General features: G+C 39.2%; 1 protein-coding gene across 1 annotated transcript; it reads right to left on the bottom strand.

Moving 5' to 3' along the window:
* Positions 1 to 133: 133 nt before the first annotated feature.
* Positions 134 to 13,318, bottom strand: LOC148116276 (vomeronasal type-2 receptor 26-like). Its single transcript, XM_087872933.1, has 3 exons — positions 13,058 to 13,318; positions 3,064 to 3,193; positions 134 to 1,223 (listed from the first exon to the last, which is right to left on the bottom strand). The coding sequence occupies exons 1-3, from the start codon at positions 13,316 to 13,318 to the stop codon at positions 319 to 321; spliced, it is 1,296 nt and encodes a 431-aa protein (XP_087729059.1). The 3' UTR covers positions 134 to 318.
* Between the last annotated feature and the right edge of the window lie 1,906 nt (positions 13,319 to 15,224).

Here is a 15,224-nt window from a genome sequence, read left to right as displayed (position 1 = left end):
GGTTGCTAATCAGGGATAATGGCAGGGTGTGATGTCAGTTCACCTCCTCGTGGTGCACCCTGGATAGCACGGAAGTGTGAACCAAACAAAACATCAGAGCTCTATGAAAAGAAACATGTTTAAAAACATAAATAGTGAATCCAACCCATTTTTTAAAACTGATTTGATAAAAAATAAAGGAAGAAACTGTACAGGTGGAAATTATTATCCACTTATTTAATCTCAATGTTGATTTCCATGTTCATTACCAAGTCTTCTCTGGGGACAACTGTCAAAATAAACCCAAGCCAAAATAAAAATTCCCAAATCCCATATAAATCAGAGATTTCTGTGCTTCATTATATTTTCTTTACAATTCAGATCGGGTCTCAATAAGATAATGTAGCATTTGGGGGAAAAGATACAAACCAAAAGACCAGCTCCAGAGGCCAAAATGGAGAAGATCTCCACAGCCACCATGGACTTTCCCTTGGTGCTCAGATAGGTGGGGAGGAAAGTGATCCAAACACTGCAAAAGACCAGCATGCTGAAAGTGATGAATTTGGCTTCATTAAAGCTGTCAGGCAATTTTCTAGCCAGAAAAGCCACTGTGAAACTGACAAGGGCCAAAAAACCCAGATAGGCAAGGATAGCATAAAACATTGAAGCTGAGCCTTCGTTACATTCCAAGATGGTCTCTCCTATCAAAGAGTGGAAGTCCAAGTTAGGAAATGGAGGAGAGGTTGCCAGCCAGGTGGCACAAAAACCTGCTTGGATCAGGGGACAGCCTAAGACAATGGAGTTGGTCAGTGGTTTTCCTAAGAGTTTCCTTGTCTTGTTCCCAGGTTTAGTGGCCATGAAGGCCAGAATCACCGTGACCGTTTTTGCCAAGACAGAGGAAACTGCAAGGGAAAAGAGAATGGCAAAGGCAATTTGTCGGAAGAGACAGGTGAGCTTCCCGGGTCGACCAATGAAGAGGAAGGAGCAGAAGAAGCAGAGCATCAGGGAAACCAGGAGGATGTAGGTGAGATCTCGGTTGTTGGCCTTGACAATCGGTGTTTCGTGATGTTTAAGGAAAATCACCAGCACTGCCAATGTGATCATAGAGAGGAAAAGAGCGAGACATAATAAAGTGTATCCCAGGGTGTCTTGATAGGCAAGGAAGTGGATCCTCTTGGCAATGCAGTGGTCCTTGTGCTCATTGGGGTATCGATCTTCTGGGCAGAGGTCACAGTGGGCAGCATCTGAAATCAAGAGTCTTTGTTTAAGGATTTCAGGGGCATCTGCCATATATGTTATCCCTGCCATCAGGGTGACATGACTGCCTCCTTTCTCCTCTGGGCAACCGGCAGACTTAGTGATGGAATGAACTATGTGTATTACATAGTGGATCAAAAAGAGGAAGAGAACATGTACAAAATGTTCTATAGGTGGCACCTCCCCCCAGCTTGTTTAGCAAGAATGTTTCCGAATACCTCCCAAACTTGCTGGAAATGCAAATTGCAAAAAAGAACCTACTACCACATGTGGTGGTCTTGTCAGAAAGCAAAACAGTTTTGGCAGGCAATCAAAATACAAATAGAGGAAATTATACACCAGAGAATAGAACTGAGACCAGAAACCTTGCTATTAGGAATAATTACAGGACATTACGAAAAAGAAATAAAATATCTAATTATTCACATACTAACAGCAGCACGGATAATTTTTGCCCAGAATTGGAGGCATGAAGATAAACCAACAGAAGATAAAATAATCAGCAAAATGATGGAATGTGCAGAAATGGACAAATTTACAAAGGAAATAAAGGAAAAGGAAGAAGTAGATTATCATTTAGTATGGCAGAAATGGTATAACTGGTTGAAAAAAAGGAAAGGAAAAGAAGAATAGGGACACAAAAGAAAGAACAAACTCAAATAAAAACAGAGGACTAATTAAGGAATATAGTAAATGAAATACGTAGATTAAGAAAATCAGAAAAGAGGATGTACTAGAAACAGAAATATAAAAGATACATCAGAGAAGAATTATATATATATATATATATATATATATATATATAATTTTATATATAAATATATGGATACATGGATATGAACACAAATATCATCTATCGATTCAACAAGTTCGAAAAGGAAGTCGTAAAGACTTGATTCGTGTTTATTTGTTACGTATGTTTTATTGTTGTATGTATGTTTGTTTGTACTTTCTGAGGAATAAAAATGAAAAAATTAAAGTTAAAAAAAAGAAATTGAGTTTGACACCCCTGGTATGTGGTAACTGCAGCAAGACTATATGCTCAACAATGAAATAATAATGAAATTGTCACAGTGGAGGAATTATGAAAATGTCAGAAGTTTTGCTGAGATGGCAAAGTCGATTTGTTTGATCAGAGGGGGAAAAACTTTTTTTCTTGCACCTTTTTCTTCCTTTTCTATGTTTTCTTTGTATTTGACTTTTACTGTATGCAAAACTCTCAATAAATATAAATGAATTTTCTTTTTTTTTTAAAAAAAGAGGAAATAACCCTTCATGATGACATTGAGGGTAGGTTAGAGATAAGAATCTGTTCAGCCTCAGCTGTTTGATCTGTTTACTCTGGAATAAAAGGTCTCTCCAATCATTGGGCACATTAATGCCTACTGTACACTTCAGAGTGAGAGAAACTAGGAATAGATCAATCTCTTATTTTTCCTATAGATCTATCAATTTCCTGGGAGGTTAGTAGTGCTGAAAAAAGAGCCACCTAAATAATAAAAATTAAAGCTTGAACCTCACATTCCTGTCCTTTATGAAAAGATTGTTAGCTATTCTTCCAATGGGATATGAAAGTAGGGGAAGAATGGCTAGTAGGGTTCCCATATGTTGTTAATTGAAATTACCCTGCATTAAGTTGGTTAGGAGAAGGAAGTCGTCCTGTAGGCTGAGCTTAGTTCCATCAGCTAAAATGATAAACTAAGATGAGAATTATGGATACTTTGAAGAATGTCAATCCTGCCAAGAATTAATTAAAGTGAACAAATATTAATATCTGCTGAATGGTTTGCTTGTTCATGGAAGACCTAATTTTGACAGGTGGTCTACCTGTCTGATCAGAAATGGTCCCTTCTGGACAAGGGTCACATTGGTAGCAGCAAACCTGCTCGCCCTCTGGAACTCTTCTCCTCTCTCCTGCATGGCACCTCTTCTTGCCACACCTGGCAAAGGGCACCTTCTAAAAGAGAAAAGAGAAATGCTTGAGATGGTCTAAGCAGTGAACATGCTTCATATTGATTTCCACATTTCTTTTTCCATGTTCAGAAGGTCTTCAAAACAAATGATTCACCATGTTCTACAAGAAACCAGAAACATCTCCTGAGGGATTCAGGTCAGTAGCATTCATGACTCAACAATAGACTGGAGATTGGAACTGGGAGCTCAGTCTTGAGCATTGAGCTTTGTTTTTTTAAAAAAAGATTCATGAAGCTCCAACTGAACAGGAATGGTCCATGGACATTTTTCTTGTCTCCTCCAATTGCCTCCTAGGTTTCAAGAAGTCCTTTCCAATCCCAAACCTTTGTAGACCTGCCACATATCTATCTCAATTATGTTACATGCAAAAGTTTTTCACCAAATGTCCGCATGGTTTGTAATTCAATAGTACTGTTTCCACTTAGAAGGATATTCTGCATCCCCAGGAAAGAATGAATCTTTCTCTAAATTTACAGCATTTCCTTCCATTTCACCTTTGTGACCCAGACGATTGCGTCAGAGTTAATGATGAAATCTTGGCCTGGGAGAGCCCCAGCATCTACTTGCCCAACTTTCACAGGGACAAAAGATTGATTGGGGAGGAAAACCCAGTTGAGAAGATCATATTGAGCAGACCCGAGTCCATTTTCTGAGAAGGAGACTTCATCTCCAGCACTGTTGTTGAAGTGCACATTCCTCAAATAGGCAAGGATCTGAAAGAAAAGAAACATTGAGAGATTAAAGTAATCAACCAGAAAGTCACAAATGAGACATCATGGCTTCTCTCATTCTGTATCAGGTCCCATTGATCTCTGTGGGGACCTTGGCATTCTGGTGGGACGGGGAAGGTTTGGGGCTAGGCTTATATGGGATTTTCCTTTGGTCCTTTCTCTAACTTGATGAACCTTTGGGGAAGTTGGGAAGGGGGAAGAATGTGCCTCTCGTCATCTGTTTTGTCTCACCACCGGAGTAGCGAGATTGTGGCACCAAGGAACTGCCTGTTATCACATTCTCAGCCCAAAGTTCTCACAACAACTTGGCACCTTGGGATTGGCTCAAAGATGAACTGGACATTGGGAGGCATCAATGGGAGGGGCATTGAATTAATTTAATGACTACAACTCAACAACTGTGGCAAAAAACATCGTGAATTGGGTCAAAACTCATTTACCTGCCTTGCTTAGCAAATTTTAGACTCAATGGTACTTATTTTATATCATTATACTGTTTTAATACAATTCTCTAAGCTGTTCTGAGATTACCTGCCATGAATGGACATTTGAGATCCTCTTTCCAAGTCTCATCATGGATGGTTGGGCACTGGATCCAAACATCGCATGTAATGCGTGTGCCAGAGCAAAAATGGCATTGTAAATATTGTAACTTTCACCTGTCATGCTTGTTTCAAAAATGTGAGTGGGAACATTTTGTACATTCTCCTTTCCTGTACATTTCTTCATCATCTCTGGAATGAATATTCCTGGTCTCTGTATCTCACAGCCAAAGACCTTTTCCCACCACTGTGGGAGAAAGATGTCCCCTTTTGGGTTCAAAGGGTCTAAAGATGTGAGAAAATGGCTGAATTCTGAGATATCCCCTGTGTGGTCCCTTAACTGCAAAGCCCCATGAAAGGGCTTTATAAGTGGAAATGCATCTTTAACTGCCCCCACATTATGTTTCCATTGGGAAGTTAGGATCCAAACTTTCTGAAGCATTGACTTTGTTGACGTTATGTGAAAATGCAGAGCTGACTGTATATTTGCATTAGTATGAGGGTCTCCAAAGAGAATAATCACTTCAGCTTTACAACAGTTTTTTAAAAAAAGAACAAATGTATTCCATGTATTGAAAAAATCATCCGATTTCAATATTTCAGTGAAGGCCACACAGATCTCCTTCTCCTTGAGCATTGGCATCAGAGATGAGAGGAAATGTTCTCCACTGTCAGCTTTGTTGGCCACCAGCCCTACCCAGTTCCACTGGAAATACAGAAGCAGCTGGACTAAACCCACATACTGAGGAAATTCCTTGGAATTAATCCTGAAGAAGGAAGGATAAACTCTTCTCTCTCCCTCAGAGAACTCAAAGCCAATACCGAGCTGGAGAAAGTGAGATTCTTCTTTTAAAGACAAACTAAGTTTTATGATAAGTTTTAAGGGTCACCATTTTATGATTGATGACTCCATTAGTCAGCCTAATTCACTCTGACTGGCAAGCTTAAGCATCTTCCTTCTTAGGAAGAATAAAAAGTTACATATTTTGCCTGGTTGGGGCAGATCAGAAGACAAAGATACAAACCCTTCACCTGATACAGGGAATAGATTGCACTGAAAGAGTGGCTAAAGTATTAGTTAATTAGGAAGTGACTTCTACATAAAAAAATCTTGTTGGCACAGTCAGTGTTTAGGAAACTTCTCATTATCTGATTCTATCATAGAATAACAGAGTTTGAAGAGACCTTGAAGGACTTCTAGTCCAACCCTCTGCTTAGGCAGAAAACCCTATATCATTTCAGAGAAATGGTTATCCAATCTCTTCTTAAAAGCTTCCAGTGTTGGAGCATTTACAACTTCTGGAGGGAAGTTGTTCCACTGATTAATTGTTCTAACTGACAGGAAATTTCTCCTTAGTTCTAAGTTGCTTCTCTCCTTGATTAGTTTCCACCCATTGCTTCTTGTCCTGTTCTCAGGGGCTTTGGAGATTAGCTTGGCTCCCTCTTCTTTTTGGCACTACCTGAGATATTGGAAGACTGCTTTCATGTCAACCCTAGTCCTTCTTTTCATCAAACTAGACATACTCAGTTCCTGCAACTGTTCTTCATATGCCCATTGACAAAGGTGGGGCAGGAGGCAGGAAGCTGCTTTGTGTTTAAAACATATTTCTCCATTTCTCATCCAGGGAAATATAATATTCTGCCTTTTTTTAATATTTTCCAAAGTATTTCATTCTTCTAGGAGAGGGGTGGGTGCTAATTTCCTACAGAACAGTGTTGGCTTTTTGGCAGTTGCAGCACACTGCTGGATCATATTTAAATGTTTGTCATGTTGTATAAAAAATTATCTTGACACATGAACATAAAAATAAATCCAACTGTCATGTGGATTCTCTAAGTCACATATTTGTGATGTGCCCCAGTAAGCATCTTTGTTTTCTCTCTGTTTTTCCCTTGTTTGTCTGAGTCCATATCCAACATTGGATGCCCCTTACCTGTGGGACCTTGTAGATTCTGAAGATGGAGGCCATCTGTCTTGAAGATTTGGGTATGAAGCCGCCAATGACAGAGAGCAGAGTGTCCTGCCTGTCACATTTATAACCTGGAATCATTCGGCCTCGTGTGGAGAGCAGGGAAAGGCCGATTATTGAAATATTTCTTTCAAACTTTTGATTGTCAGAAATGTGGAACCCCAGTGTGATATTGGGGAGGAGAACCAGATCCTTGTTGACCTCTCTGACTGCAAATACCACAGCCAGGAACTGCTGGTAGCTCTTGGCTATGAGTCTATTGTGAGAAAAATCATGGGGGAAATTTTCAGAAAAGGTCATGCTGTTGTATTTGCCTTGCCTTTTTTTTTTTTTTTGGTGTTGGTTGGAGTCAGAAGTCCCAAGTTTCATTGGTTTGAGCCCGTAGACATTTCTTGATGAAACTTGTATGACTTTGTGAGAAAGGAGAAAAGTGTCTCTTTTCACATCACAGAACATTTTATACCTTCTAAAGAACTTTCCCTCTTCACTTTGCTGCAGTGGTTGTAATCCTTCCCCGTTCTTTTATTGGCACCCTAATTAATTTGGTTCTCTCTTGGAGCATCTTCTTCAGTGGGAGTCCCAGCATCTACAGTAGTGGCCAAAATTGTGGAAACCTTTTGGGGAAAGTATATTTTCTAAAACTAGCTAATAAGTCCACTTTTTTTGGAGTAGTACCGTAAAATTATATATCAATGGGAAGACAATTTAATCAAGAATGTAAGGCAATAACTTTTATGAAGGATTTGTTATTAAAATTGCAGTTAATGTATAAAGAAGAAAAGGGAAACTTGTAAAAAAACCGAGATACACAAAAATTATCACCATGTTTGGCATCCGGCTTTAGCTGCTTGAAAAGAAAAAAAAGCTGAAAGTGAAAGTGGACTTGTCTGATTGTCTCAGTATGCTACAAAGTATCTAAAATAACAGCGCTGGTTAGAAGAGAAGGGAAAAGTTGTTTTTTTTCCCCTAAATGTCTTTATGTTCTATCTCCCTTAGAGACTTGTTTAACTCTGAGAGGATTTTGTGCTGGTGAGAAGGGAGAGAAGACTTCCTTCTTAAAAAGAGTTTGTCTGCGTGGCAGAATGGCTTCAAAGCCAGATAACAAAGCTGTATGGGGGGGGGTTTCCCCTATTCATAAGTCACAAGAGCAGTTTTTAAGCTTGCAGACTCAGAGCCAGAGACAGGAGATTGATTTTAAAGACTTGAAGGAATTTATTATTGCGGCTCTGATGAGACAAGATGTGGTTATGGACCAGAAGTTTGAGAAATTTCAACAGGAAATTAAGGAGGTGGTTCAAGAAAAGTATGATAAGATGAAGTGAGATATATTGACAGTCCTGACTGGCTTCTCAGAAGTAATTGTCCAGATTGACAAAAAAAATGGAAGAAATCAGTTTAGAAGTAGAGTCTAAAATGAAGGAAGCTGATTATAAGATCTATAATGTGGATAATAAAATGCAAAGGATTGAATATGAAGTGACAATGATGCAATTCAAATTTATGGAATTTGCTGTAAGATTGAGGGGGATAAAGGAAAACAACAGAGATTTGAGAAGGATTTGTGCTGATGCTTTGGCTGTGATGTTAAAGGTTAGCCCTGAAGTGGTTTTGTCCAAAATTGACAAGATTTACAGAGTGAATTCTTGGGTGGCAAGGCAAAGGCAATTGCCCAGAGATGTAGTGATATACTTTACAGATAAAAGAATAAGAAATGACATCTTGCAAAAGTTTTTTGTTTCTACCCTACAAGTGGATGGAAGGCAGATTGGGATTTATAAAGAGTTGCCGCCTAAGATGCTAAAAGACAGAAAAGATTTTGGATTTTTGGTGACTGAACTAAAGAAACAACAAATTCCTTATAGATGGGATGCTCCAGTTGGCATAAGATTGATGTATCAAGGAGAAAGATATTGATTAAATAATGTTGAAAAAGTGGAAGAATTTTATTGCAATGTTTTTAAAATTGGCCCAACATCTCCATGTATATTTTCAGCGTCAGGAATACAGGAGGGAGATAAAGAAAAGCAAATTGAACAAGAGATTGAAGTCCAGTGGAAGCAGATGGAGGTGGAGCCAATGGAAATACAAGGAACCACAGGGGGCTTTTTGGATGACCCGTCCTCGGATCATCCTTTAAAGGTTATAGGTGGACCACCTAAAAATACAAGAGAAGTGGCTTTGGATCTTGATCTGATGTCCTACAAAGTTAAAGATCAGCATATAACTCGAACAGCATACAAACAAATTCCAGAAAAACAACAACAGCAGAGGTTTAAACCAGCACATGGCAAGAAAAGAAGCAGGTTTCACAAAACTAGAAAATTTTAGACCAATATCTTTTTTGAATATGGATTATAAAATTTTTGTAAAGTTATTACCCAACAGATCAATGCCAGTTATCCAAGAACTGATTCATGTTTAAGCAGGATTTATAGAAGGCAGATATATGAAAGATAATGTGAGGCAAATTATGAATTTATTGGACTATCTTGAGAAGAATAAACAGATCCCTGCAGTGCTGGTGTTCTAGGATGTGGAGAAGGCCTGTAATTGAGTGAATTGGAACTTTCTATTATAGATTTTAAGAAAGATGGATTATGTGTATGTTGAAGGGAATAGTCATGAGGCAAGAGAACTACAGAACAAGGGCATTTGCAGTTGATCTGGTTGTTACCCTAAAATGGTCGATGGAATTAATAATCTAGATGAAAGACTTTACAGAAGATATCATATGGAATATAAATATAAAGTCACTCGGGGGGGGTTATATATAAAAGTACTCTTCAATGATGGGGGCAGATGGCAACTAAAGACACTAAATACACTGTTGGAAGAAGGACTTGATGTGATTGTTTAGATTTTATAAATTATTTTTTTTTATTGTAAAAGTTTTACAATTACATTTTCACCCCATTTTCGCCCCCCTAACCCACCCCAAACTCACCAACCCACCCTCCCTAACCCCCCTAACCCTCCCCTCCCCCCCAGACTTCCATAGAATGTACCCCATCATTATCCCCTTTACATAAAAAACCTTGAACCCCCCCCAACCCCCATATCATTTTTCATCTTCACATAGTTCCAATATTTCTATCTTAATATAATATAATACTATCAATGAAAAGCTATTTGATACTTCCTAATTTGATATTTGTTCTGCACATAATCTATCCACTTTTTCCATTCACATTCATAAGTCTCTTGTGAGCGGTCTTTTAAATATGCTGAAATCTTCGCCATCTCAGCGAAACTGGCCATCTTCAAAATCCATTCTTGAACAGTGGGCAAAGCTTCATTTTTCCAATATTTACCTATCAACAATCTCGCTGCTGTAATCATATACAAAATCAACTTTGTTTCATCCACTGTAAAACCCTTAGCTATACCCAATAGAAACAATTGTGGAGAAAATTGAATTTTTTTCTTCAAAACATTCTGCATGACCCACCAAATTTTTATCCAAAAAGCCTTAACTTTCTTACAGGTCCACCAAACATGATAATATGTAGCATCTGTACAATCACACCTCCAACATTTTGGCTGAACATTAGGGTACATACACGACAATTTCTTAGGGTCTAAATGCCATCTATAAAACATTTTGTAAAAATTTTCCCTCAAATTCTGCAACTGTGTAAATTTAACATTCTGAACCCAAATTTTTTCCCATGTTTCCAACATCACTGGTTCTTCAAAATTTTGTGCCCACTTAATCATACAGTCTTTAACTAATTCAGTTTCTGAATCCCTTTCTAACAAAACATTATAAAGTCTTTTAATATGCATTTTATAAATTATTATATATGGTGGACCTGCGGGAAAGTGGGTGAAACAAAATTGATATTGTACATGGTGACTGCAGCTAGGTTACTGATTGTTCAATACTGGAAAAGGGATGTTATGTTTATTATTGAAGAATGGACTCTGAAGGTGGCCAGTTTCGCAGAAATGGTGAAGTTATCAGCATATGTAAAAGAAAGGACATAAGAGATATATGTAAGGGAGTGGAGGACATGGATAGATTATGTGCAGAATAAATACTAAACTAGGAAGTACCAGATAATCTTTAGTTGAATGTTGTGTAGAAATGTATGGTTTACAGGGGATAGTATACTAGAATGTCAGGAAGAAATGTATACCACACAGGGGGTAGAGTAGATGGGCAGGAAAGTATTATATAATAGGATTTGGATTTGGATTTCATCCTGGGGAAGCCATGGGGGGAGGAGAGGGTAAGGGAGAGCTAGGGAGGGAAGGGGGGGGGAAAGGAGGAAAAATTTGTATTTGTAAAACTTTTTCAATTAAAAAAAAAATTATCACCATGTCAGTTAATCCTTAGTTGGGTAACCTTTAGCATGGATTAAGGCAGGGGTGGGTTCTACTTACCTTTGCCACCAGTTCGTAACAGGATTGCACGTATGCACAGACCATTGATGACAACATACAGGGCAGTTGCCGGGGCCTCCCATGGTTTTACTACCTGTTCTTGTGAACTGGTCTGAACCGGGGGCCACCCACCACTGAATTAAGGTCTTACAACATCTTCCCATGGAGTAAGCCAAGTCTTTTAGTTCTGCAGCTGTTATAATATGAAAGCAAGATTGAATGGTTGCTTCTAGTAACTTTGTTTAATTTTTGGGTCACTTTTGACTAACAAGATTCTTTAGTCAGCTCCATAGATTTTCCATGGGATAAAGGTCTAGGCTATTCCCAGGACATTCCAGCAATGGAATATTGTTACCCTGAAACTCAAAAAAAAAAAAAGTGGTGTCATTAGCCATCAGACCTAAAAAATACACTTTTCTCAAAAGGTTTCTACAGTTTTGGCCACTACTGTATTTGTTAAAGATTGTCAGCCCTGCTGATTCAAAAACTGAGCAGTTTTTATGCAACTCCTGGACCCTTGAAAAGAGTTGAGCTTCTCTTTAAGCTTATCCAGGACCTTCTCTCCAAATTAATATTAGAACTCAACTTCTTCACTAGGCCAGCACAATTTCTAAGCTCTTGTCCTGCCTCACTTTTATTCTTTACTGAGGAAATCTTCTCTATAGAGAATTTTACCTATTTTAAGAATTAGGCTCTTTACAGAGGAAAGAACAAAGATTTGAACTAGATGCCAGAACAGGCATTTTTCAAAAGAGTCCCTGAATTTAAAACAAAGAAATAATTATCTACATCATACCCCTTCAGGTGAGACTTACACAATTCGCAGGTTTGTAAAAAGCAAGAATGGGTCTTTTTGGAAGTCTGTAATGACAGAACGACCAATTAATTTCAGGTGCACATTCCCACCAATAATGAGATCACCAGGCCTACAGTAGCTTTCCTGTGACTGGAAATAATTCCTCAACACACATACACTTTGCATCTTCTTAGCAGCAGTTGGAGGCAGGAGCCAGAGGAGCAGCAGTAGGAGGAGGAGAGGCAGCCCAGTCATTCTTGTCACCTTCCCTCCTAGATCATAAGTCAAGGTTTTTGGAGAAGCCAACTTGCAGGTAGCACTTGAAATCTGACCAAAGCTTTAGCACAATAGACACCACCCATTCTACCTGGATGGCCTCAGGGAAAATTTATATCAACCATGTTTCCTCTTATCTGGGTTCTGGCTGTGGCCAAAGAAATAGCAATGGCCAGCTGAGTCTCAGCAAACACAGAAGTTTGCTATTTGCAAGACAACAGTAGGGGACAGACATGTCCTGTCTCCACTGGGAGAACTAGGGGCATACTTTTATATAACAGGTTTTATCTTGAAAGATTTGTGAGGGTAGAAATCTACAGGGGATACATTAACAATTAGTGTTCTGACATATTGTCTTGGCACTAGAAAGGGGAAAAACATGTTTATATCTCTTGTTGCTGATTCACAGAGCAAATTGACTTGAGAGTCAAGGTGAAGTTGGGTGTTTGAATTACATGAAACTGAGCACTTGTGTCATAATTTGTTCAGATATGACTTAGAATATCGTTATTGTCTCTTTGAATGTAGGCTAATCGGCATATATTAAAATGAAATTTCATTGCATAGAGTTCTCAAAGGGTTACTTTCCCAATACACACTACATGATGAAATGAATATGTTATATATATATATATATATATACATACACACATAAATAAATATGCATATACCCACATATATTATACGACAGAGAAATAACACAATCTAGTTGGGATGAATACATGTACATGGCATGAAAAACTAATCTTGCAAGTTTGCCAGATGGATGGCCTAAGGAACAAAGCTGTTACAGAATCTGGTAGTCCTTCTAGAAATACTTTGAAACCCCTTCCCAGTGGGGAGCAACAGAAACAGACCCTGGAGTGGGTGTGTGGGGTGTCTGACAATGCTTTGAGCTCTAAGCACAGAGCGCTTAAAGCAGCATCCTGAATAATGGGAAGCAACCTTCCTATAATTTTCTCCACTGTCCTCACCACTCTCTTTAGGGACTTTCTATCTGAGGCACTGCTGTAAAAAGTGGCCAGGACAGAAGGAGAAAGATGTGCTCTTCTCATCTGATGCAAGAAATGCAGACTCTGGTTTGTTCGCTTCAGTAAGGATGATGTCTGGAGAGACCAGTTCAGATTGTTGGTTATTGGCACTCACAAATAACACCTCTACAGTGGCATCATTGATACTGAGTGGAGTATGACCATGCAGGCTCTTTATAAAATCTACAATGACCTCCTTTGTTTTATCAACGTTTAGAACCAGGTTACTTTTCTTGCACAAGTCCAACAGAGCTTTCACCTGTTCCATATAAGCATCTTCACTGTTATCTTGGGTAAGACCCACCACTGCCGAGTCATCCACATAATTCACAATATGATTCATAGTAGATTTGGCACAGCAGTCGTGGATTATCATAGTGAAGAGTACTGGACTCAAGACACAGTCCTGTGGGGAGCCTGTACTCAGATGGAGTTGGAAACTTTTCTTCCAACTTGCTCAAACTGGGACCTATAGTTGCTAATCAGGGATGGTGGCAGGGTGTGATGTCAGTTCACCTCCTCGTGGTGCACCCGGGATAGCACAGAAGTGTGAACTAAACAAAACCTCAGAGCTCTATGAAAAGAAACATGTTTAAAAACATAGATAATGAATCTAACCCATTTTTTAAAATTGATTTGATAAAAAATAAATGAAGAAACTGTACAGGTGGAAATTCTTAGCCACTTATTTAATCTCAAAGTTGATTTCCATGTTCATTACCAAGTCTTCTCTGGGGACAACTGTCAAAATGCACCCAAGCCAAAATAAAAATTCCCAAATCCCATATAAATCAGAGATTTCTGTGCTTCATTATATTTTCCCTACAATTAAGATGGGGTCTCAATAAGATAATGTAGCATTTGGGGGAAAAGATACAAACCAAAAGACCAGCTCCAGAGGCCAAAATGGAGAAGATCTCCACAGCCACCATGGACTTTCCCTTGGTGCTCAGATAGGTGGGGAGGAAAGTGATCCAAACACTGCAAAAGACTAGCATGCTAAAAGTGATGAATTTGGCTTCATTAAAGCTGTCAGGCAATTTCCTAGCCAGAAAAGCCACTGTGAAACTGACAAGGGCCAAAACACCCAGATAGGCAAGGACAGCATAAAACATAGAAGCTGAGTCTTCATTACATTCCAAGATGATCTCTCCTATCAAAGAGTGGAAGTCCAAGTTAGGAAATGGAGGAGAGGTTGCCAGCCAGGTGGCACAAAAACCTGCTTGGATCAGGGGACAGCCTAAGACAATGGAGTTGGTCAGTGGTTTTCCTAAGAGTTTCCTTGTCTTGTTCCCAGGTTTAGTGGCCATGAAGGCCAGAACCACCGTGACAGTTTTTGCCAAGACAGAGGAAACTGCAAGGGAAAAGAGGATGGCAAATGAAGTTTGTTGGAAGAGACAGGTGAGCTTTCTGGGTCGACCAATGAAGAGGAAGGAGCAGAAGAAGCAGAGCATTAGGGAGACCAGGAGGATGTAGGTGAGATCTCGGTTGTTGGCCTTGACAATTGGTGTTTCGTGATGTTTAAGGAAAATCACCAGCACTGCCAATGTGATCATAGAGAGGAAAAGAGCGAGACATAATAAAGTGTATCCCAGGGTCTCTTGATAGGCAAGGAAGTGGATTCTCTTGGCAATGCAGTGGTCCTTGTGCTCATTGGGGTATCGGTCTTCTGGGCAGAGGTCACAGTGGGCAGCATCTGAAATCAAGAGTCTTTGTTTAAGGATTTCAGGGGCATCTGCCATATGTGTGTGTGTGTGTGTGTTTTAATATACTTTATTGATTAAAAAAAAAATTTAAAGAAAACATCCAATCTCTATTAACATCTGAGGTGTCGTATAGTTACATATTTGTATTATATACATTATATACATATCTTATCCTTTCTATTAGGAATCATCTGCCATAAGTGTTATCCCTCCCATCAGGGTGACATGACTGCCTCCTTTCTCCTGTGGGCAACCGTCAGACTTAGTGATGGAATGAACTATGTGTATTACATAGTGGGTCAAAAAGAGCACATAATCCTTCAGGATGACACTGAGGGTAGGTTAAAGATAAGAATCAGTTCATCCTCAGCTGTTTGATCAGTTTATTCTGGAATAAAGGCAGTGGTGGGATTCAAATAATTTAACAACCAATTCTCTGTCTAATGGGCTGGTGGGTGAGTGTGGCCGTGGTGGGCATGGCCAGGGGGTGTGACAGGTAGCACTCAGCTTCCTACACACACACCCCAGGAGCAAAAATGGGGTGTGTGGGTACTCCTGGAAGGTGCTGGGCGGGGA

Source organism: Pantherophis guttatus, chromosome 1 (genome assembly GCF_059756535.1).
Source record: "Pantherophis guttatus breed Tessera chromosome 1, ASM5975653v1, whole genome shotgun sequence".
NCBI lineage: Eukaryota > Metazoa > Chordata > Lepidosauria > Squamata > Colubridae > Pantherophis > Pantherophis guttatus.
Note: the sequence above shows the minus strand (reverse complement) of the source record. Positions and strands in the feature narration are given on the sequence as shown.